Source organism: Trachypithecus francoisi, unplaced genomic scaffold, assembly GCF_009764315.1.
Source record: "Trachypithecus francoisi isolate TF-2019V2 unplaced genomic scaffold, Tfra_2.0 Lachesis_group8, whole genome shotgun sequence".
NCBI lineage: Eukaryota > Metazoa > Chordata > Mammalia > Primates > Cercopithecidae > Trachypithecus > Trachypithecus francoisi.
Window position 1 is genome coordinate 117,860,914 of NW_022681473.1, and position 24,812 is coordinate 117,885,725.

The 24,812-nt window shown below is 42.6% G+C and overlaps 1 protein-coding gene across 5 annotated transcripts in view; it reads right to left on the reverse strand.

Annotated features, from left to right (window-relative positions):
• Positions 1–24,812, reverse strand: part of PRDM10 (PR/SET domain 10) — a 103,936-nt gene that overhangs the window by 35,717 nt on the left and 43,407 nt on the right. For all 5 annotated transcript variants that reach the window (XM_033204306.1, XM_033204307.1, XM_033204305.1 and 2 more), the window contains exons 3-9: positions 24,376–24,540; positions 22,137–22,196; positions 11,124–11,349; positions 9,802–10,043; positions 7,785–7,988; positions 2,958–3,030; positions 771–888 (exon numbers count right to left, since the gene is read on the reverse strand). In XM_033204306.1, the coding sequence (XP_033060197.1) occupies positions 771–888; positions 2,958–3,030; positions 7,785–7,988; positions 9,802–10,043; positions 11,124–11,349; positions 22,137–22,196; positions 24,376–24,540 (1,088 nt within the window). The remainder of the gene's footprint in view (positions 1–770; positions 889–2,957; positions 3,031–7,784; positions 7,989–9,801; positions 10,044–11,123; positions 11,350–22,136; positions 22,197–24,375; positions 24,541–24,812) is intronic.

Here is a 24,812-nt window from a genome sequence, read left to right on the forward strand (position 1 = left end):
TCCCACTTACCTAACTACCATCTCACACGTCTCCTCTCTTTCCAAACCCTGGAAAAGCTGGCAACCCTCCATCTGTCCCCCGGCACGACCCTACTTCAAACCACCCTCATTCCTATCCCAAATTGTTGTGATAGATGCTAACAGGACTCCTTGTCTTCACTCTTACTCCAATATAAGCTGGTGGTTATTTTTTTCCAGGTGTTATTTTTATCCAAAATGGTTTTCAAAAAAATACAATCAACATCACAATACTCCCTGACCAAAACCCTCTAAAGACTTCTCATCATACTTGGAATAAAATCTAAATTTCTTACCATTTCCCATAAGGCCCTACCTGATCTGGTCCCTGCTCCCTTCATCCTATACAATTCTCCCCTCATCTGTCTTTTTTATATAGTGGAATGAAACATATGACTTGGTTTGATTAAGTAATCGTACTGCTGAAAAAAGTCTGAAAATCAGAGATCCGAATTATTTTAAAAGTATGTGCTATCTCAAAAATTCCTATTTCAGAATCTCCAGTTAAGGGAGATTTACCTAAGATGAAAGGATCTCCCATTGCTGGGTACTGGTTATGCTGGAAAAGATGGATAATGGTAAATGAGGAGCAGAGGGAAAAGGAGATGACAGGTAACACCATTCCCTCAGTAGCCCACCTGGTTACCTGTCTACACATGACACTTGGAGACACTCATTAGCTAGTGGACAATATAGAAATGATTCTGAACCTTTATAAGCTTGGTCTGTGGGCCTTTCTCCCTCATACATACCTGCTAAACACATCTAGTTTCTCATCATGAGAATTGAGATGCTGTTGCAACTGCTCCGAGCTTATAAATCGGCGGTTACATTCATAGCAGGGCCAATTCTTCTCTTGCTCTCGAAGAACTAGTCACAGAAGAGACATCATGAAGGCTGATGATCAATAGACAACAATACAACTCAAATGCCTGCGATCCCCACCATTCTTATCTTGCTGCAGCCCAAAGGCTTCATAGCTATACTGTGTCTGCTATTTGCATGACTGTTTTGTTATCAAATCAAAAGCTAAAACTTGGCAGAGAGTTGCTTTTTAGGATCTTACTTTCTAATGCATCCATGCAAGACATCAAAGGAACAAATACCCACACTTCACCCTCTCAGAGCCCTCAAAACACGCACACGACTTCACCACACCAAAAACACATGAGATGTTACGAAGATCTGTATTCAGATAGCCTAGTATTCAGACCCAGGTTTCATAATCTGAGGGTATGTTTTAGAACAAATAACTTAAAACTCAATGCCCAGTATAATCACTTCAGCAAAATGTTCAGAAGCACCCCCTAAGTTGAATATAGGCATACTCCATGACCCAGCAATTCCACTCCTAGACACATACCCAACAGAAATGTGCACATAGGTTCACTAAAATACATGTCAGAATGCTCGCAGCAGCACTCTTCAAAACAGCCAAAATCGAGAAACAATCTTATCGTGTAATAAAGAATCCGCCTGGTCTTTTTCCCTAGTTGGTAACCTTTAAGTCACTGGAATTTCCTGAGTCATAGGAGTGTCTTTGTTATTCATGGTGTCCCACCCCATAAACATACTCAAATGTATTCTAATGAGATGCTTCAGAGCAGGGACAGGCCATGTAGGAAAGTTCAACCATGTAATTAGAAATGTGGGGCTTTGAGCCAGGGGTTATCAGCCTGACCTCAGGGAAGGAGGAGGAGAAGGGGGAGCTGGCAGTCAAGCTTGATCACCCGGACAATGATTGAATCAGTTATGCCTATGTCATGATGTCTCAATAAAAATGCTGGACACTGAAGTCGGGTGAGCTTCTATGGTTGGGAATCATATATCAATGAACCAGGAGGGTGGCACGTCCTGAGGACATTTTGGGGCTTCCCAGACCTCACCATATGCATCTCTTCATTTGACTGGCCCTAATATATAAAAATCATACATTTTAATATATTAGATATATAGATCTTTACATTATAATAAATACAAAGGATTGTAACAAAATGGCCATCGTTAAGAATAGCGCTTTTTCGAGTTCTGTGAGTCATTCTTGTGAATTATCAAACCTGAGGAGGTACTGGGAACCTCCTAACCTGTAGCTAGTTGGTCTGGGGCTTGGGACCTCCAGAGCCTGCAGCTGGGGTCTGAAGTCTTGACTGCCCTGAGCCTGTGAAACTTGACCTAACTCTGGATAGTGTCAGAATTGCATTTCACAACCAAATCTACAGTAAAATGGAAAAATCAATTGTTTTACATTCATACACCAGAATACCAAATAACAACGAGAATAAATAAATTATAATTATATACACCAATGGGGATGAATCTCACAAATACCATGTTGAGCAAAAGATGCCCAGGCACCAAAAGTGTACATATCACATAATTCTATTACACACAGTTCATTAACAAGCATATCTTATTGTGTGGTACTAGAAGTCAGGAGAGAGTCCTTAGGAGTGAGTAGGAATTAGAAGGCGGCACAAAGAAACTTCTGGGGCACAGTAATGCTCTGTTTCTTGATCTGGAGGCAGGTTACATGGGTGTGTTCACTTTGTGAAAATTTAAGTTGTATACTTACAATGTGTGCAGCTTTCTGTATATAGATTATACTTCAGTGACATTTGCATTAAAAGCAAAGCCAATGCCTGCCTTGGTATATCCTCAGAGGTGATAAAATCTGGATAGAAATCGTCTTCTGATCTAGGTTCTAATTTGGTATTTGGAAGTTTTCATTATATTAAATATTATTTTCCAGCACACATGAAAGAAATGTAAATGTCATTGTAATTTGACACTGAATTAGATGGAGATGTGTGACTCCAAAAAACCTACTGGAATAGCTTCTGAAATATACTGAGACAAAAAAAATTAAGAGGTTTCATAAAGATGTGATATATACAATTTAGAATTCATATACAAAATGTAAAACATAAACGTCTAACCACCTTTCCTTTCTTCCTCAGATATGTCATGAATTTTCTGGTTCACGAACTCAGCATAGGATGCGGCATACCACACCTGCAAGAAGCAAGTATATCATCAAGAACTGGAGACATCAGCAGATGCTCCTTGCATGCTTAAATTATTTCTCCTGCTTCCAGGAAACAATTCAGGCTTTTCCACAGCCCATTAACAAAGGAAAAAAAGATCATGCTGTGAGCTCCCCTTGCAATATCTTTCCAGCAGATCAGTCAGGAAGTTCATTTGCCAAGGCACACTGCCTGTTTTTTCTTTTTCTTTTTCAGAAAATAGTTACTGTTAATAGAATAACTTCACAAGAACTATAATCAGAGTCTCTTCAACTAAATAAAACAGCCTCCTCTGATTTCTTATCTATATTTAAACACCAGTTTTTACAGGGTTGTAGTTACAGTGGTTGCCACCAAACACCCCTTACTGGAGTCACCAATGACAACTTCAAAGGCAACCACCTTCTCCCGCCCACACACTGGCTACTTCTGATCACTCCGTTTGCCTCTTTTTTTTCTCCCTAACTTCTACATGTTGGTGTGGCTCAAAGCTTAGTTAGAGTGTAGGGCCTTCTTATTTTGACTTCAGGTGGCCACATTCATTTCCAACCAACTCTATGCTAATGACTCCCAGATTAATATCTCCATCCCAGACCCTCCTTCTCTGCTCCCTCTGAGTGTGTCTGACTGGATGTTTTGGATGTCTCACAAACAGATCAAACTTAGCATGTCCAGAATGGAATTCTCAATGCTTTCCAACTCACACCCTCACCCACCTTCCCCATCTTGATGAATACCTTCCACCCAGTTGCTCAGACTTGAAACCTGAAAGGTGCCTTTGATTTCTCTGCTTGCTTCGATATGCCTTTAGCAAGGACTGCCACTCCCTCAGGTGTTCCCCATCCCTTCTTTTGCCACCCTGATGCATGCCAAGACCATTTCTTGCCTGGATGATCACTTGGCCTTCTGACTGGCCTCTCCTTTTCTCTGCAATCTACACAGTAGCCAGAGTGGTCTCCTTAAATCTCAGTTACCCCAGTTGGATCATTACACATCATATATAGGCATCAAAATATCACATGTATCACAAAAATATGTACAACTAATATGTATCAATAAAAAGAACACACAATCAGATCTTGTCATGCAGGCAATGGCTTCTCATCTCATAGTAAACCTGAAATGCTTGATAATCTCCAAAGGGCTCCACAATCTCCCCAGCCTGGAAAAGCAACCTCAGCCCTTGTCAGCCCCCCGACCCATGCTTCAGTCAACACGGCCTGCTTTCAGCTGCTCAGATATGCCCAAGTCCTTCACCACCCCAAGCATTCAGCCCTGCTGTTTCACCCCCACCCCTGCCACAACCCTCTGCAGTGCTGGCCCCATTCCATAGTTCTCAGCCTCAGTAGTGCCTCGTCAGCAAGGCTTTCCCTAACCATCACATCAAAATCGGTCCCTTTCTTGTTACCTGCTCTTTCTGCACCATCTGTTTCCTTCATGGAACTTACCCCATGAGTTATTATTTGCTTGTTTACATCTTTCTGTCCATTTCTGCTCTAGAGTAAAGGTTCCCTGAACACAGGACGCCAGTCTGTTTCCTAGGGTCTCACACACAGTAAGAGTTCAATATATCAATTACTAAATATGGAAATATTAATATGGAAATATAGATATGGAAATATTTATAAAGGCACTTTATTTTTTACTGTGGAAGAGACTACATAGTCTGTATTCTATAATTTCACCAACTATGCCCCTGTAGTTGTACTTTTAGATGGATTATCATTTTACTATTACAAATCCTACCCTAACCTATCAATTCCAAGGTGTCTTTTTAAATATTTTCACCGGTCAGAAGTCAGGATGTGCTTCACACTCTAGGGCCTTCTACAGTCATGGCCACGATGGAGCTCTTGCTGCCTGCCCACTGCTCCTGCACAAACCTGGTCAAGCTCTTTGTACTGTTCTCACCTCATTCTGTGATAAGCCCACTGACACCTCATGAGTGAACACTTGCCAAGCAATGCAAATGAAGGCCAAAAAGATCTGTCATTTCCCTGAGAACAAACACAAGAAATCTGAAAGCCATCCAAGGCTGGCGTGTGTCCTGCAGGGCTTCTCAGTAAGGCATCAGCTGTCAGAAACTTCCTACAGACTTGATCCGAAACTCTCCACTTCCAAGGATATATGATTCAATTGAGGAAAAAGACACAGATGAGTTCAGTCAAATGGGAAAGCACAGTATCAAAACTTGCAGGAAGGTGATCAGTGGCTTGAGGCAACATCCCAGGGGCAACAGCAGAACACTTATTTTTAAAATATTGCAGATGTATCAACACTTTCGATGGCACAGAAGATGAGAGCATATAGAAAGGCACAAACATCCACAATGAAGTCAAACAGTGATGCAGGAAAAAGAATTCAGGCTCTGCACACAAAGCAGTTTATACCTCAACCAACTTATTTTGCTTCAGTGTGTCTTTTTATGAATGCCCAAGTATGATATAATTTTAAAATTATGTCAAAATTAGTCTAAAATAGCTCCTTCTAACCATTTTTTATTTTTAAAAAGCACTATAATTTAATAGGTAGCATTTTTTTCTTAATGATGCATAAAATAATAGTGTATCCTAAAGTCACTGGTATCTTAGAGTCAGTAAAATACAGTAGAGTCTAGTACTGTCTTCTTTTTATAACTGTTTCCTCAGATTAATGTTCAATGATTAGATTTACCCAGCCAAGAACACTTTTGCTATATACTTCCAGAAATGTTTTATGAAATGTAATTCTACAATTAACATTCCTATTTTTTAAACATTCACATTCATTGTACTGTATCCATTTGTTTTTGCTAATTTAAACATAAATAGTAGCTCATAGTTATTTTGAGGGTTTTTTAAATTATTAACATTGAAAAATTTTTTTAACTTTTTAAAGTTCCAGGGTATATGTGCAGGATGTGCACATTTGTTACACAGGTAAACATGTGCCATGGTGATTTGCTGGACCTATCAACCCATAAGTAGGTATTAAGCCCAGAATGCATTCGCTATTTTTTCTGTTTTAAAACTTTTTTTTTACTATTTGTTTCCTCCTCCAGATAAAGTCAACTCCTGACATTTGTTCATTTGTCCCTCAGGGGGTAGTGAGGTCTGTCAGTTTTCAAAGTTGAACTTTTTAATGTGTATTACGAATATTTCCCCCCTTCTGTTGTTCCCTTTTTATTTGTTTTATGGTTGTTCATTAGACTGAACTATTAGATTCTTATTTGTTTCTCTCCAACTCTATAGTTCTATCTACTGGTTTCAAAGAGGAAATCTCCCCTTCACAGTTAAAAAATATTCACCTCGGTTTCTTTTCTAGTCAGGAATTTATTGGGATACATGGTATGAGATACAAATCTCCTTTTACGTGTTTTCTTCAGGGTTAATGGATTCTCTAGCTGATGGTTTCAAAAACAGAGTTTCTGCATACCTTTTTAACAAAATCCAGGATTCTTCCTCCCTCAAAAGAGGTCTCCGTTTCTAATTTGTACCATACGCAGGCACTGTGCAATTCTGTGTTTTTGCACTTACGTGATCATTTCTTGCCTATTTTTCATTTATATCAGGAAGCTAAAGAGTATTTTGGTCCCCTCTTTTGGCATGTTCTTAATGTAAGTTTTATTTTAAAAAAGGAATTCTCATTTAGAATCATAGCAAAATTTTGTTATGTCATCAAGAATTATTATTTAGATAAATTTCAATAGTTATTACTCAAAAATGTATTTCTGAAATCAAAAGTCAGCACATAGGATTCTTTGAGTAAAACATTCATACAAAGAAAAAAATCTTGCTCATACATCTAAACATCTTGCCCATACATCTGAAAATCTGTTTCTCGACTATGGAGTGTGTAAATGAAGGTAACTCACATCTTTAATCACTTCGTCACAGATACAGACGCGTTCCTGTCAAGGGTTTGACTTACAATTTGTTGACATTACGATGTTGCAAAAGTGAGACGTGCTCAGTAGAAATCGCCTGAGTGCCCGTACAGCCATTCTGCTTTTCCCTTTCAGTATTCAATACATTATATGAGATAGTAAACACTTTATTATAAAAGAGGCATTGTGTTAGATAATTTTGCCCCACTGTAGGTTAATGCAAGCGCTCTGATCACATTTCAGGCAGGCCAGGCTGAGGTATGATATTCCTAGGTTGAGTGTATTAAGTACATTTTCAGTTTACAGTATTTTCAATTACAATGGGGCTTATTGGGATCTAACTTCATCATAGGTAGAGGAGCATCTGTACCAGTCTACTCCCCAAAACAACTACCTCTTTACCCCGGACCTCATGCTTTCACATTGGCTCTGCACAGTCTCCTGGTTCAAGCGATTCTCCTGCCTCAGCCTCACAAGTAGCTGGGATTACAGGCACCCGCCACCATGCTCGGCTAATTTTTGTATTTTTAGTAGAGACAGGGTTTTGCCATGTTGACCAGGCTGGTCTTGAACTCCGGACCTGAAGTGATCCAACTGCCTCGGCCTCCCAAAGTGCTGGGATTACAGGCGTGAGCCACCATGCCCGGCCTCACATAGGCCCTTTGATAAGCATAAAAGTCATATACTTTTCATCCTATTTGCAGGACTATGACAGTGTATACTACATGGTAGCTACTCAATAAGTATGTGAATGAGCAGGAAACGACCTTTTTTTTTTTTTTTTTTAAACAAACCCACTTTAGGGAAATACACTTGCAAAAAGCCCTAAACAATCACTCTTGCTAGCAAATAGCAGCACAGGTCTGGCAGCACTGTACCTTCAGTTCCTGCTTGGGCTCCACATTTTTTATGGTTGTATAATACACATGGTGGCCATACTGGTAAGCCACCAGGTTCTGCTCCAGGTGATTCTGGGCTGGCCGTACAAACATCATCCAGTTACAAAGCGTCTCATCAGACAACTCAAACCATAGGTCCTCATGTAAATCCCTGTCTTTTCTGTCCCCTTTATCAAGAGAAACCTGTACAAAAAAAAGTCACACAAAAAACAAAACAAAACCTTCAATATGAGACACATTTTATAATGTCACAATGCACAAAGTATTGCTCCTAAAATTAACATACATCCTGGCTCTTCCCTTTGTATCTGCAAAAATCCTGGATCTATGACTTGCCAAATGTTAAAGGGAAAAGATACTTTCTGAAGCCTCAACTGTAGAAAAATTACCTGGCAAAATCTAAAAGTTAATCTAATTGCGTAGCTTTAGCTAATATTTCACAAAACATGACAAAAAAATGCTATAAATATGCCAGAAAATGCAAGCAAAATACTCTCTAGTTCATTACAACTTGCCTCCTTTTGGGGTTTCATTGCTTTCATTTACAACAGGCAGCCCAGGGATAGGCATTTCTCTTTACAAAGTAATATTCTTGCTTGGAGATTTTGAGAACACAAAGAAAACCTCCCCAAGTCAAAAAACGCATCCCAAATATTCAGCCCCCCACTGCCTTTCCTAGTTCTCTGGAGTGGTTACACAAAGCAAGCAGCAGAGAGGGCTGGAAGGAAATAAAAGGGTCAGCCAGCTGAAAAGAGATGACTACAAACATACTTCACCACACAGGGAGCTATTCTTTCACCAGAGTCTACAGGTCTGACCTGTTTCAAAACTGGAAAGTGGTTTTCTTGCAAACATTACTGGCACACAGCAGATGACATTAAGCCTACATAAGTCTCTTTGCATTCCAGTCAAAATTATTTTAAATAAAGCAAGCAAGCCCCTGTTATGGGCGGAACTGTATCTTCCTCAAAATCCATGTTGAAGCCCTAACATGCAGCACCTCAGACTGTGACTGCATTTGGGGACAGGACTTTTAAAAGGGTACTTAAGTTAAAATGAGGTCATTAGGGTGGGCCTTAATCCAAACAGGACTGGTCCTTATAAGAAGGGAAGATGGGCCAGGAGAGGTAGCTCAGGCCTGTAATCCTAGCACTTTGAGAGCCCAAGGCAGGAGGATCACTTGAGCTCAGGAGATCAAGACCAGCCTGGGCAACATGGCGAGACCCTGTCTCCATAAAAAATACAAAAATTGGCCAGGCGCGGTGGCTCATGCCTGGAATCCCAGCACTTTGGGAGGCTGAGGTGGGTGGATCATGAGGTCAAGAGATCGAGACCATCCTGGCCAACATGGTGAAACCCCGTCTCTACTAAAAGTACCACAATTAGCTAGGCTTGGTGGCAGGCACCAGTAGTCCCAGCTACTTGGGAGGCTGAGGCAGGAGAATCACTTGAATCCAGGTGGCAGAGGTTGCAGTGAGCCAAGATCGCGCCACTGCACTTCAGCCTGACGACAGAGCGAGACTCCATCTCAAAAAATAAATAAAATAAAATACAAACATTATAAATAAATTAGAAGGGGCGATTAGGACGTGGACACACACAAGCACTGAGGAAAGACTCTGTGAGGACATAGTGAGAAGGTGGCTTTCTGCAAGCCAAGGAGAGAGGCCTCAGAGGAAACCAACCTCAAACTTCCAGCTTCCAGAACAGTGAGAAAATAAATATCTGTTGTTTGAGCCTCCCAGTCTGTGGTATTTTACTATGGCAACCCTAGAAAACTACTGTAGCCCCTCCGAATAACTCATATAATGCTTTCAGGGTCTAAAATTGTAATCTCCATCTCATTAGTGAGTTTCCATTCAACCAAATTAAGATAGAAAGAAGAATACTAGCAAACAACCGCTAAGAAACAGGAATAAGAGACTCAGTAGACAACGCAGTGCTCCTCGGAACACTGCTGAAGAACAGGAGTGAGGTATGATAAAGCATAAATTACCTTGAGGTGAATATAACAGTCTTTCAGCTCCGAGCCCCTGACGAGAGGCCCCTCCACGGGGCCAAACTGGGTACGCTTGGGGATGCGCCGCTTGGAGAACACCCCGCCCAGAAACCTGTCTATGTAGAGCACCAGGGGGAGGCTCGCCCTCGCACGGGTGAGCACCGGCCGGTTGGGGATCGGGTGCAAGGGGCCATGCTTTGGGCACACTGAAGAATGCGCGTTATTGCACTCTTCACACCCTGCAAGAGAGAGAGAGTCTTGAAGAAAAGTCCAGTTCCTCAGTATAACTTGATATGAGGTAAAAAATTCTGACCTGAAAAATCCCCAACTGCGTTTTCAAGCCAAAATTCAATGTACTCCTAATGGTGCTACCCATTCAATGGTAATTCATTCTCTCTGGTAGACCAGTAGTCCCAGCTACACCTGTAGTCCCAGCTACTCAGGAGGCTGAGGCAGGAGAATCGCTTGAATCCGGGTGGCAGAGGTTGCAGTGCACCGAGATTACAGGAAAAATCCTGTAATTCTCCTCTAACATCAGACAGAATTTGCTTATGCCTGTCACAAACAACCAGCAGGCCATGACTGACTTCTCTGCTGGAGAGTCCTTTGAATAGTGGCCACTACATTTACAAATCAATTACAACATGTCTGAAGAGTAAAAAGAGCTTATCAGGCTAAATGTTGCACTATCTGATGAGACAAAAGAGGTGAATTTTATAGTATGCCAATTATCTCAATAAAACTATTCCACTGCCAAGGGGCTAGACTGCCTGAGCTGGAGTCCTGACCCTCAAATTATTGGCACAGCCCTGGGAAAGCTACCCACCTCATGGTAGGGCCACGGGGGGCATGAAGGAGGTAGCAGACGCAGGGCACTCACGCCTGGGATAGAACAGCATTCTTAAAAGGCTATCATGGAAGAGGCAAAGCAGCAAGGCAAACGTGTTAAAGCTGAAGTGGCTGAAGAGCGCAGGATCGGGCAAATCTACCGTGGTGGTTTGGTAGCTGAAGCTCTGGTGTGAGAGACCTCGGCTTGGCTGCCTGATGCCCCTTCGTCCCTATGTGACCCTGAGTGAGTTTCCCAACCTTCTGAGCTTCAGTTTTCTCATCAGTAAAATCAGAAAACGAAGAAGAGTGTCTCTCAAAGGGCTGCAGTGAAGGCCAGGTGGGATGATGCAAGCAGAGAATGTGGCACAGTGGCTGCACACGGAAGGACCTGGTTCATGGGAGCTATGTTCACACACACACAGGCAAACACACACACACACACACACAAGACGGACACAGCTTCCCTGGGGGAGTCCAGTGCCCACACTTACATAAGTCGTGCGGGTCGAAGGGCCGGGGCGGGTCTGGCTCCCAGTCATCCAGATCTGTGTCCTCTCCGTCTTCTTCCTCATCTTCCTCAGTGTCCTCATCCTCATCCTCATCCTCTTCCTCTTTGGCCTCCAGTCTGCCTAGAGGGGTCTGCAGAGTTGCCAAAGGGTCGGAGCCATCCACACTCTCGATGGAAGGCAGCACCTGGTTATGCACTGGCAATGAGGCCTGGGCAAAAGATGAAGGCACAGAGTAAGCAGACATGGACACCTGCTTTCGGTTCACTGGTGCCCGCTGGCAGAAACAGGGTGCAAAGGGCTGGGAGGAATCTAGTCTTTGTACCAACTCCTTCCAGGCCCTGGAAAAATGACTTCCCTCTACAGGCTGTGAGGAAGAGCTGGCTTCATTTTTGATCTGACTGCTCACAACCTCGAACCCCCGCCTCCCTCTGCCCCTTCTGTCCCACACCTGGGCAGGCTGCTAAGAAGGCTCAGGTGCTCCCTCCTTTGGCAGCGGGGGAGACTCAAAACTGGCAAGGCCCTGGCCACCTGCGCACTGACCCCACGCCTTACACTCAGGAAAACCTGGTCTCTTCCTGGCTCATTCAGGCCGTTTCACACTGCTTGAGAGGCCTGCCCTGTCTCCCAGAGACTTCGAATAGGTAAGCAACAGACCGTTTCGATGTGTGCACATGTGAGGTACTATTGGTTTCCACATCTGAGCTAAACCTGGGGTGGGGGGTCCCTCTCGCCTTTCCAGAGTGGTCTCACCACAGTGGAGGGGGGACATGAGTTGACGATCGTCAACCACTTGTCTTTTAAAACTCAACATGTCGTGCAACGCATGGTTAACAAAGTTCAATAGCTCACAGCTCTCCTTTTCAACAGCTCAGGCAGGCTGAGGTTTTTAAGTAAGAATAAAAGAGATGAGATGCCTGTTTGTGTCATCATGCTGAAGTCAGTCTCCTGCAAATAAGCCACAGCTGGGGTCATGTATTAGGTTAATGCTCTCTTATCGAATGTCCTGGCAGAAAATAAAAATGGTACCTGAAAAAGTTCTCCTGCCTCCGGTCTAAGTGTTATGGGATTATACACTGGCCTAGAATCCCTTTATTCAATCTTGCTCCTCCTGCCCAATTAGCCCAAGGTCATACTCAAGCCATGTCCTAGTTAATAAATAAAGGAAGCTTTTAAAGACGCCACTCCCTTCATCTTCTCATATGTTGTTTTCCTCACCTAGAATACTCTTTCCTCAGCAACCTGCTAAATCCTACCACATTCCAGTTTCCCAGTGAACCGCCTCTGATGCCTCCAGCCCTCCCTGAGTCTCCTCTACTCTGAACTCCTGCAGCCCTTGGAGCCATAGAATCCCTCTCACAACAGCACTCAGCGTCTGCTTCCACACTTCATGACCTCACCAGGCAGCCTGAATCATTCTGGAATAGTGCTATGACATTTTCTGTGGAGCCCAGATCTTCCACGCTTTGGTCGGGGCCCAGGACTTTCCTCTGGAGGTCGGTAGAATAAGTGCAACCCTTCCGCCACAAGAATCAAATAGCTGAAGGCCAAAAACCCCTAATTCATTCAGTCATTTCTCAAATGACCAAACTCCCAGCTCCCTGATCATCTTTTGTCTTCATTTATTTTGCAGTGGATTCCATATTTTTATTAATACAACATCAGGGTGCATTCGTGTTTACGTTGGCCACATTGTTCTACTGCAGACCCATCTTGAACCTGCAGATAACTAAAATTCCTAAGTCCTTTTTTCCCCACATAGAGTGCTATTAAACCATTTTTCCCCTCCTCAGGACTTCAAGAGCTGATTTTTACTTAAATGGGGGAGTTTGCATTTATCTCCAGTAAATTTCATTTCACTACTTTTATCTGTTCTTCCCGTCTGCCAAGATCTTTAGACTCTAGATCCAGACATCTCACACATTAACTATCCCTACAGCTTTGCATCCATTGCCAGACACCATCTATTTTGGTGATAAGTATGTGTTTTCACATGAGTCCATCTTGCCTCTCCAACTGCACCTCAGGGAAGTAGACTATGGGCTTTGGAGTCAGGCATTTAGAGTAAAATCCTTGCCCTGCCACTTAGCAAGTTACTATACTTCTCTGAACCTCAGTTTCTTTGTCTGTAAAATGGACACAGTAATACATGCCTCAGGTTCTGTAAGTACTAAGTGAAACAATATGTATATAAGGTCAGTAGCAGAGTATATAGCATTTAGTAAGTGCTTAGTATCAATCATTGTCATCCTAAGTTCTTTAAGGACCATGATGGTATCATATACTTTCTCCTCAAATTTAAAAGATTGCTGAGCATAAAGTAGGTCTTCAATGAAGATTAATTTGTTGAAATATATTTGGCCTTTTGGGAAATGGCATCAGTCCCTTCAGGCATCTAGAGGAAGTCTTTGTGGCTATTCAGAGACATCCTTTTCCTGCAGTGCATCTTAATCGAAGAACTTATCAAACTCTAAAAAGAGGCTGGGTGTGGCTGGGCATGGTGGCTCATGCCTGTAATCCCAGCACTTTGGGAGGCCAAGGTGGGCAGATCACCTGAGGTCAGGGGTTTGAGACCAGCCTGGTCAACATGGTGACACCTCATCTCTACTAAAAATACAAAAAAAATTAGCTGGGCATGGTAGCGGGCACCTGTAATCCCAGCTATTCGGGAGGCTGAGGCAGAAGAATCATTTGAACCCCGGAGGCAGAAGTTGCAGTGAGCCGAGATCATGCCATTGCACTCCAGCCTGGGCGACAAGAGCGAAACTCCATCTCAAAAAAAAAAAAAGAGGCCAGGCGTGATGGCTTATGCCTGTAATCCCAGCACTCTGGGAGGCTGAGGCAGGAGGATTGCTTGAGCCCAGGAGTTCGAGACTAGCCTAGGCAACATGGTGAAACCCTGTCTCTACAAAAAATACAAAATTTAGCTGGGCAGTGGTGGCATGTGCCTGTGATCCCAGCTACTCAGGAGACTGACGTGGGAGAATCGTTTGAGCCCAGTAGGTTGAGGCTGTCGTGAGCTGTGATGGTGCCAGTGCACTCCAGCCTGGGTGACAGAGCAAGGCCCTGTCTAAAATAATAATAATAAAAAGAACTCTAAAGAAACGGTACTGAGTGTGTTTATTGAGGGCCTGACCTGCAACGGCAGTGTAAGAGCACTGCCCAACATTTGAAACACTCGGGCTCCAGAAAGCAGATCAAAGCGGCTATCTCAAACTGCATCCGCACACTTAACACATGCTCATTTAACTTTTGCATGACATTCCACTTCTGCAACTCAGGGTCTTTTAGAAACTTTTACGTGGGAGGCCAAAATTCTGGAAGATGCTTCTGCCTCAGCTTCAGTAAAAACAACATAAAATGCCGTGTGAGGCTGAGGACTCCACAGGGAACTTTTAGCAGTACAGCTGCTGTAGCCACCTCCCCCTCAACCTCCTCAACAGAACCTGTGAGGAAGTGACTGTATTCCTGCTCCCCATCTCAGAGCACAGCTTACAATATTGCCCCTTGTCCTAAGTGCTTAAGCATTAGGCCAGGGTTAGTGATAAATGTTATCATACATTGAACAAACCAAAGCATATATGCACCTCTACTCCTCATAAATCCGCTCTGCAGAGCCAACCGGAAAGAATGAATTCAGCAATTCAGTTATTCTAGTGAAACCGCAATGTATTTTTCCCCAACAGATGCTGTCAGAAAGACTCTGGTTTGGCAAGGTGACTGGCTTCTTGCCACTGCTGAGAAAGCTGACATCAAGATAAAACCAACCTTCTCTTCCCCATGCTGGACCTCTCTCCTAACAGACTGTGGCAAAAGGAAATGCTTAAACACTCCAGCATCATCTTCAAGGGCTAACGTTAAAAGCAGAGTTTGGATATTTACCAGAAACATGCAAACTACTGTTGAAAAGGAATGGAAAGAGCTGGTGACTATCATTTCTAGGTAAGAACTGTATACTTCTAGACAACACAGACCTTAACATACAACAGGCATGCATTACAAATTTAATGAATCACAAATTCAAATTCAGCTGGTGTTTACTGATGCTAGGCACATATTTGAATTTCTTTGAGGCCAGGTGATGTTACAACCCTCCTAAGTGGCAGAGATGAAGTTTAAATTCTGACTCTGCACTGCTTTTTCCAGTACATGACAATGGCCCAAGGGAATTCAGTCTATTCAAGGAGGGCAGCAGAAGAGGTAAACATCACCCACGCTTTGAATACATGGGCAACAAGGTAACCACACATGCTCCTGAGGTCACCGCCAGGCAGTAGGTTGGCAAGCAATGTGTGTGTGTTTCACTTAGAGGAAGAGAATACAAAGCAAAACCATTTTAATCCTGTGCATTTTGTCATGTACAATAAAATACAGTAAAAGGAAAAAGAATCTATAAACTTATGGTATACTTTCTCCTTCCCACTTAATACCACTCTCTGTAATTATTTCTGAAAGGACATAATGCATTTCAGGATACAATTTATCTGAGAAGTGAAACATGAAACCACTACGCTGGACAGCAGCACACACAACAGAATGCTTCTTGATTCCTACTGAGACCAATTATCAGGGCAGCATATTTTCCTCTCAGTGTGTGGGGAGTCACACATGTTCATTTTCAAAAACAATGGGGAGACGATGCCTGGAGACCACTGATGCCTTTCTTAAGGACAAGGGAATGCATACCTGAAAAAGGCTTCAAGCACATTTTGCCCCCACTAAAAACAACTGAAAATATAACAGGAATCTTTTGTCTAAGAAGAAAACCAAAACCAAAAAAAAAAAAAAAACCATCATCTGTGTTAAACCCTCAATCTAACTTTCTATCCAGAATTTATCCAGGTCACCAGATACACTGACAACCGCTGAGGTGTTATAACCAGAAATAACAACTGTGCTGGTTGAAAGGAAACTGCCACGGAGGAAGATGCTAAGCCAATAGTTCCACTGTCTTGTAATGTCAGGGTTTGTGGAGCTGAGTACAACTTTCCTTTTGAGCACAACATGAAACAGGCAGATTGTTTCTGGACATTGGGAAAGATGAAGAGCCCTTTAAAGTGCAAATGGCAACGAAGCCTTTCATTAAAACTATCCCTTAATAAGAAAACAACACAAATCTGCCTACGAGATTGGCAAAATTTGAAAAGAATGCAGATACTCAGTGTGGCAAGAGTGTGTGGAAATGGGGCACTCTTGGACAGTATTTTGTTGGTGGGAATACAAACATTTTCAGTGTCTGAAAAGCAATTTAGAAAATCAATCATCAAAATAATTTCACACAAATGTCAAATAGAATAGTATAATAAACCTCATGTATCCATAACTCAGCTCAACAATTATCAATTCATGGCCAATCAACTTTTTTTTTTTTTTTTGAGATAAAATGTCTGTCTGGAGTGCAAGAGTGGCTTAATCACAGCTCACTGCAGCCTCAACCTCCCAGGCTCAAGTGATCTTCCCACCTCAGCCTCCCGAGTAGCTGGGATTACAGATACATGCCGCCATGCCTGGCTAATTTTTTTAGTTTTTGTAGAGACAAGGGTCTTCACTATGTTGCCTAGGCTAGTCTTTAACTCCTGGGCTCCAGTGGTCCTCCTGTCTCAGGGATCCCAAAGTGCTGGTATTATAGATGTGATTCACCGTCCCTGGCCAATTCACGGCCAATCTTATTTCAGTTAATCTACCTACTTTCTCCCTCATTGGATTACTTAGAAGCAAAACTAAGACATTATACATTTTCATCTGTAAATAGTTGAGTACAACAAAATGACTTTTAGATTGCATATCTTATCATACCCCAAAAAATTAGTCTTTTCTTTTTTTTTTGAGATGGAGTCTCACTCTTATCGCTCAGGCTGGAGTGCAATGGCACGATCTCGGCTCACTGTCACTGCAACCTCCGCCTCCCAGGTTCAAGTGATTCTCCTGCCTCAGCCTCCCAAATAGCTAGGATTACAGGTACCCACCACCACACCCAACTAATTGTATTTTTAGTTGAGATGGGGTTTCACCATGTTGGCCAGGCTGGTCTCAAACTCCTGACCTCAGGTGATCCACCTGCCTCGGCTTCCCAAAGTGCTGGGATTATAGGCATGATCCACTGTACCCGGCCATCATTTCTGCGTGTGTGTGGTTTTTTTTTTTTTTTTTTTTTTTTTATGGAGTCTTGCTCTGTCACCAGACTGCAGTGCAGTGGTGTGATCTTGGCTCACTGCAACCTCCAGCTCCCTGGTTCAAGCGATTCTCCTGCCTCAGCCTCCCAAGTAGCTGGAATTACAGGCACGCGCCACCACACCCAGCTAATTTATGTATTTTTAGTAGAGACAGGGTTTCACCATGTTGGCCAGGATGGTCTCAATCTCCTGACCTCGTGATCTGCCCACCTAGGCCTCCCAAAGTGCTGGGATTACAGGCGTGAGCCACTGCGCCCGGCCCCAGCTGTCATTTCTTAGTACTACCAAATATCGACTTAGTGTTATGATTTCCCCAATTCCCTCATATATTTTTTTACAGTTGGCTTGTTCCAATCAGGATCCAAACAAGGTCCATATATTGCATCTGACTGATTTGCCTCTGAAGTCTCCCTTAATACGTAAGCTCCCCCTTCCTCTTCTTTTCCCTTGCAATTTATTTGGAAAAGAAGCTAAACCATTTGTCCTAGAGAATCTCCCACAGACTGGGTTCTGCTGACTGCATTCGTGTGTATCTTTTAATTTGTTCCATTTTGTCTGCCATGCTTGAATCTAGATACTTAATCAGCCTCCAGTTTGATGTTTTGGGACACATACTTCATACGTGACATAACACAACAGGAAGGGCCGGGCGCGGTGGCTCAAGCCTGTAATCCCAGCACCTTGGGAGGCCGAGGCAGGTGGATCATGAGGTCAGGAGATCGAGTCCATCCTGGCTAACACGGTGAACCCCCATCTCTACTAAAAAAATACAAAAAGGCCGGGCGCGGTGGCTCAAGCCTGTAATCCCAGCACTTTGGGAGGCCGAGACGGGCGGATCACGAGGTCAGGAGATCGAGACCATCCTGGCTAACACGGTGAAACCCCGTCTCTACTACAAATACAAAAAACTAGCCGGGCGAGGTGGCGGGCACCTGTAGTCCCAGCTACACGGGAGGCTGAGGCAGGAGAATGGCGTGAACCCCGGAGGCGGAGCTTGCAGTGAGCTGAGATCCGGCCACTGCACTCCAGCCTGGGCGACAGAGCGAGACTCCATCTCAAAAAAAAAAAACAAAAAACAAACAAACAAAAAATACAACAGGAAGTACACAGCACCAGGAGGCACATCATGAATGGCCGTCTCTCTGCTGGTGATATTATCACTTGGATCTATCCATTACACCATTCCTCATCAGCTTTTTCCTGATGGTTTCAGGCTGTCATTGACAATCATGGCTTAGGTCAGTATGTCATTAGGGGCTGCAAAATGGTGATATTCTAAGTCAATCATCCCATCTTTATTTTTTTATTAGTAGGAATGCTTCAATAATGAAATTTCCCTCCTCAAGTAACTGGTTACCTGAGTACCTTCAAGGAGACAGGCAGGATTGTTTTTCTCCATTTGCCAGTTTTTAGAACAATATGGTAAATTCTAGCATCCTCAAAAAGTGACCAATCCAGCAAGACCTTTTAGTATCACTATGAACTTGTGGACCTTACGTATATTTAGGTACTTCAATCTATTGTAGATGTTATCCTTTTTTACAGGTCAATTTGACCCATTTTGGCCCCTTCAAGTTCTTGCCATAGGAAACCAGAAGTTTTTAATAGCAACCCTGCATTCTGAGAAGACAAGATGCTCCAAGTTCATCGGTGCATTCCCTGCCCCAGAGCTAGAATCTGCCATTTCTCCAAAAAGCCCTAATTCCTTTTGCTGGTGAATTGTATTTAAGAGAACACATGGCAGCATTAGGGATACTCACTGCTACTGGGATGATCATCGTATCTAAACTACTTCAATGGCCAGAACTAGAAAAACTGGATTTTTGCTTTTTTTTGTTTTTTGTTTTCTTTTGTTTTTGAGACAGAGTCTCACTCTGTCACCCAGGCTGAAGCACAGTGGTATGACATCAGCTCACTGCAACCTCTACCTCCTGGGTTCAAGCGATTCTCCTGCCTCAGCCTCCCGAGTAGCTGGGACTACAGGCGCCCGCCACCTCGCCCGGCTAGTTTTTTGTATTTTTTTAGTAGAGACGGGGTTTCACCATGTTAGCCAGGATGGTCTCGATCTCCTGACCTCGTGATCCGCCCGTCTCGGCCTCCCAAAGTGCTGGGATTACAGGCTTGAGCCACCGCGCCCGGCCTATTTTTGTATTTTTAGTAGAGACGGGGTTTCACCATATTGGCCAGGGTGGTCTCGAACTCCTGACCTCCGGTGATCTACCTGCCTCGGCTTCCCAAAGTGCTGGGATTATGGGCATAAGCCACCACGCCCAGCCTGTTTTTTGTTTTTTTGAGACAGAGTCTTGGTCTGTCACCTAGGCTGGAGTGCAGTGGTGCGATCTCAGCTCAATGCAACCTCCGCCTCCCAGGTTCAAGTGATTCTCCCAACTCAGCCTCCAGAGTAGCTGGGATTACAGGCATGAGCCACCACACCCAGGTAATTTTTGTATTTCTTGTAGAGACAGGGTTTTGCCATGTTGCCCAGGCTGGTCTCGAACTCCTGGTCTCAAGTGATCTGCCTGCCTCAGCCTCCCAAAGTGCTAGGATTACAGGCACCTGATCAGAAAACATGTTTTTTAAGAGAAAACATATTACAAATCCATATTCATATTCCAATTCAAATTTAGAATTCTGGGTTTTTATTTCATTGGTTTGGTTTTTATATTTGTATCTTTTTCCACTTTTACAAAAAGGTTGGTTCTTAACTTAAAATACAAATATCTGGCCGGGCGCGGTGGCTCAAGCCTGTAATCCCAGCACTTTGGGAGGCCGAGACGGGCGGATCACGAGGTCAGGAGATCGAGACCATCCTGGCTAACACGGTGAAACCCCGTCTCTACTAAAAAATACAAAAAAAATTAGCCGGGTGTGGTAGCGGGCACCTGTAGTCCCAGCTACTCAGGAGGCTGAGGCAGGAGAATGGCATGAACCCAGGAGGCAGAGCTTGCAGTGAGCTGAGATCCGGCCACTGCACTCCAGCCTGGGCAACAGAGCGAGACTCCGTCTCAAAAAAAAAAAAAAAAAACAAAGAAAAAAAAACAAATATCTTCTGTCTCTACCATTTCTCTTTGGGGTATTTATCCTAAGGAAATAATCTGATATGATATCCACGGCAGGGTTCTTTATAGTAGCAAAATAAGAAAAAAAGGAAATAATCTACATGTAAAATAATAAATGAAGAATATATATAATAGTATATCTATATATATATATAGATCTATATTTCATTGCTTGCTTGATGGAATCAATGTAGCATCCCTGTTGGAATCAATAAGTACAGAAATGAGTTTGGTTTGGGTCAAGAATATACCTAATTATTACAAAAAATTATTAAAATAAATAACAGTTCCATTTAAGTTCAAAGACCCCCACCACATTGCCATTCACTGCCAGTCATGAATGAATTTAACCCCAACTGATATAACAAAGGCTCCTAACAACCATCCTATATTTCAGATGATATTAATACAACTAGCGTTCATTTTCTAAATTTTGAAACAGAAGCATACAAATCTTCTACCAAGAAATAAAAAAGCAGAAAGTGCTTCTTCTTTTAAATTTTAATTAATTAATTAATTAATTAATTTTTTTTTTGAGATGGAGTCTTGCTTTATCGCCCAGGCTGGAGTGCAGTGGCACAATCTTGGCTCACTGCAACCTCCACCTCCCAGGTTGAAGTGATTCTTGTGCCTTGGCCTCCCAAATTAACTGGGATTACAGGCATGCGCCACCACGCCCGGCTAAGTTTTTTGTATTTTTACTAGAGACGGGGTTTCGCCATGTTGGCCAGGTTGGTCTTGAACTCCTGACCGCAAGTGATCCACCTGCCTTAGCCTCCAAAAGTGCTGGGATTACACATGTGAGCCACCACACCTGGCCAGAAAGTGCTTCTTAATGAGAATAATTTAATTATTAATCAATCATGGCACTCAGTAATACAGACAAATTACAGTCACACTACCTCACATGAAAGTAAACCTATTTGGTTTTTGTTTGTTTATTTTTTGAGACAGAGTCTTACTCTGCCACCCAGGCTGGAGTGCAGTAGTATAATCAAAGCTCACTGCAGCCTCAGACTTCTGGGTTTAAGGGATCCTCCCACATTAGCCTCCCAAGTAGCTGGAACCACAGGTGTACACCACCACATCTGGCTAATTTTTAAAATTTTGCAGAGATGGGGTCTCTCTCTATTGCCCAGTCTGGTCTCAAATGATTCTCCCACCTCAGCCTCCGAAAGTGCTGGGATTACAGGCAGGAGCCTCTGTGCCCAGCTGCTCCCACACCTTCTTTATCACTTTCACATTCTTGTAAAAAATGAGGAAGTCATCAAAGCCAAGTAGGATATATGAAGAATGAAGGTAATGGGAAAGAAATGTTTTAAAAGAAAACCAAGAAGAACTCAACTTTTTAGAAGCTGGCACGAGGAAAATTGGAACCACATTTATATGTAATTTAAGCAAGAATCTTTTTTTCAGTATTTAAAAATAGAGCAAGCACAAAAGCTATATCAATTTCCAAAAAGGGAGACACTTTTAAACCTCATGATTATTCCTTGGTTCTTGAACCAATACTCTGTTTATATGCTTATTTTTAAAAATGTCTCTGACAAATCACTTTCTATTACCAGATCATTCCAGTATACACTTATTGAAATATGTTAATATTGTGTTACATTTTGCTTTGTTTTCATTAAAGGAGCTGGAGAACATTCTTAGTACATAAGAAACAAACATGTAGAGATGGTGCAGCGTGAAGGGATGGGGGCATTCCAGGCACAGTGGCATTCACAGTGTTAGCCCCAAACAAGAATAAGACAATTCATTACCTGCTGAGCTGTAGCATCCTGCTGGACATAAGCTACCTGGCCTGGGTCTGTAAACAGAGTCTAAACAAACAAACAAACAAACAAAAACTTATCAGTAGCTCTTTGGATAGCCTGCCTAGACAGCAAAATTATCCTACTGCTAAGCACCAGTTTTTAGAAAAGCTAACTCCCATTTTAGCTAGTAATAATCTTTCATTAATACAGAAAATAAAGATAGTAATCTTAAATTTAGCTAAAGCCTTTTATTCAGATGGCTCCAAAGAGATTTGGAGCCATCTGAATAAACCATCCCAATGGCTAACATACTTCACAATTTTACTCCTAAGCAAAGCCTCTCTTGGGGCTGAAGGTCACAGTTAATTAAAAAGGCATCTCGTGAAAACAAAAGAGAATGACATGAACAAGGGTTCATAGGTTCACGCATAACACTGCTCACAGGCGTAGCCTTGTGATTAAATGAAAATGGATGGAGATAGACAGGCATCCAGAAGAGGATTACATTCCTAAGGATTACAGCCATTTCAAACGTAAGTGCATGTTTATTATCAGAAGAGAAGTAGAAGGAAAGTAAATTGAACTTAATGTTCCATGAGTTCTTTATTGGATAGTCAATAAAGCCATAATTTTAAAAAAAATCATCATCATAAACTAAGTTGGGTCATGATGCAGCAAAGCTAACTAGAGAAAATTCTTTGAAACTATTGTAGCCAGGGCACCACGGTTACTATCTCTAATCCAGAAAAATGTCAAAATGTCCTTTCTTCTAAAGTTTCTAAAAATCTGGCTAGGCGTGGTGACTCACGCCTATAATCCCAGCACTTTGGGAGGCTGAGGCAGGCAGATCGCCTGAGGTCAGGAGTTCGAGATCAGCCTGGCCAAAACGGCGAAACCCCATCTCTACTAAAAATATAAAAATTAGCTAGTTATGGTAGTGGGTGCCTGTAATGCCAGTTGCTTGGGAGGCTGAGACAGGAGAATCACTTGAACCAGGGAGGTGGAGGTTGCAATGAGCTAAGATTGTGACACTGCACTCCAGCCTAGGAAACAGAGCAAGACTCTGTCTCGAAAAAATAAAAAATAAGTAAATAAAATAAAAATTATCCAAATTCAGACATTTAGTAACATTGTAATAAACTAAAAGTTGGTCACAGGACATTCTTACATAAACTAATCTTATTTTAATATAGGCAGGGGTATTCCAAAAGTACCACTAAGTCTTCAGTGATTTCATACTTACGTAGATTTGAAAGGTACTGATTAGGCAGGCCTCATTTCTTTTTGGGAATGATCTGAGCCTCTTTATTAAATATCAAATGAGGACAAATTTTTATTACCAAGATGCTACTACAAAAGCATGGAATTTAGATGTTAAAGATACACATTTCAAAGTACTTTGTACATTGTAAAGTGCTAACAATGTAAATTAACATTTATATGTTGGGGGATATTGGTGTCCCTCATTTGGAAGCTATACTGCAAGTCACTGGCAAAAAATAAAATAAAAGCAGCTATAATTGTATAGCTTTTACCAGTAAACATCTTTGCTTCTAGTACAGCCTTGCAAATCAGTAAGTTATTAAGAAGTGGTAGCTAATAAGCTTAGCAGGACCCTTTCTTACACATTTAGCTGAAATAATCTGTGTGTTTTCACAGAGCCTGGTTCTTGATACTTAAGAATAATAACAAATTCATAACCTAGTCAACTGGAGAGAAGAGCTATACACAAACCCATGCTCTAACTCCTTATTGCATTTAGTGTCGAGAAGTAAACCACATCTTCCTCTGCCAAGCTGGTTACAAGCTCCTTGAGAGCATAGATCTTTTCTTTTTTTTGAGACAGAGTCTCGCTCTGTCACCCAGGTTGCAGTGCAGTGGCATGATCTCGGCTCACTGCAACCTCTGCCTCCCAGGTTCAAGCAATTCTCTGCCTCAGCCTCCCGAGTAGCCGGGATTATAGGTGCCCACCACCACGCCTGGCTACTTTTTTGTATTTTTAGGAGAGACAGGGTTTCACCATCTTGGCCAGGCTGGTCTTGAACTCCTGACCTTGTGATTCACCCGTCTCAGCCTCCCAAAGTGCTGGGATTACAGGCATGAGCCACTGCGCCCAGCTGAGAGCACAAATCTTATCTGAATACGTTCTGCATCACCAGTAGCTAGCACAATGACTGACAGAAGGTAAACACAAGTAATCGGTTAATTAGTTAATTAACAAATTATAAACAAATCCTTCACATGCCTGCGCGGCTTCCACTGGGTGGATGTATACCAGCGTGTGCTCTGGACCATCCACTGATGTGTAGGAGGCACCATCTGCCGTGTACACCACCTGCTGGGGTGGGCGAACCTGGTCATCAGCATAGACGATCTGAGCCACTGTTCCATTGTCCGGAACAAAGTGCACCTGGCATAAAAAGGAGGCAAGGACGAAGAACAAAATCAGTCTCACGAAGGTAAGAGATCGACAAGCGCACCTGGGATTCTAAAATATCCCCAATGAAAGGAGAATGGGGATGCAAACACCTTCTTCTACACCGAGCTGATGCCTGGGGAGGATCCAAGGACCCTGTCATTGATTTACTCCTGTTAGGCAACCGACTTAAATTCCCCTTTGCCTCAAATGTCCAATGCAGATAACTCTTTTGGAGAGTAATAAGGATGTGGTTAATTGATCCT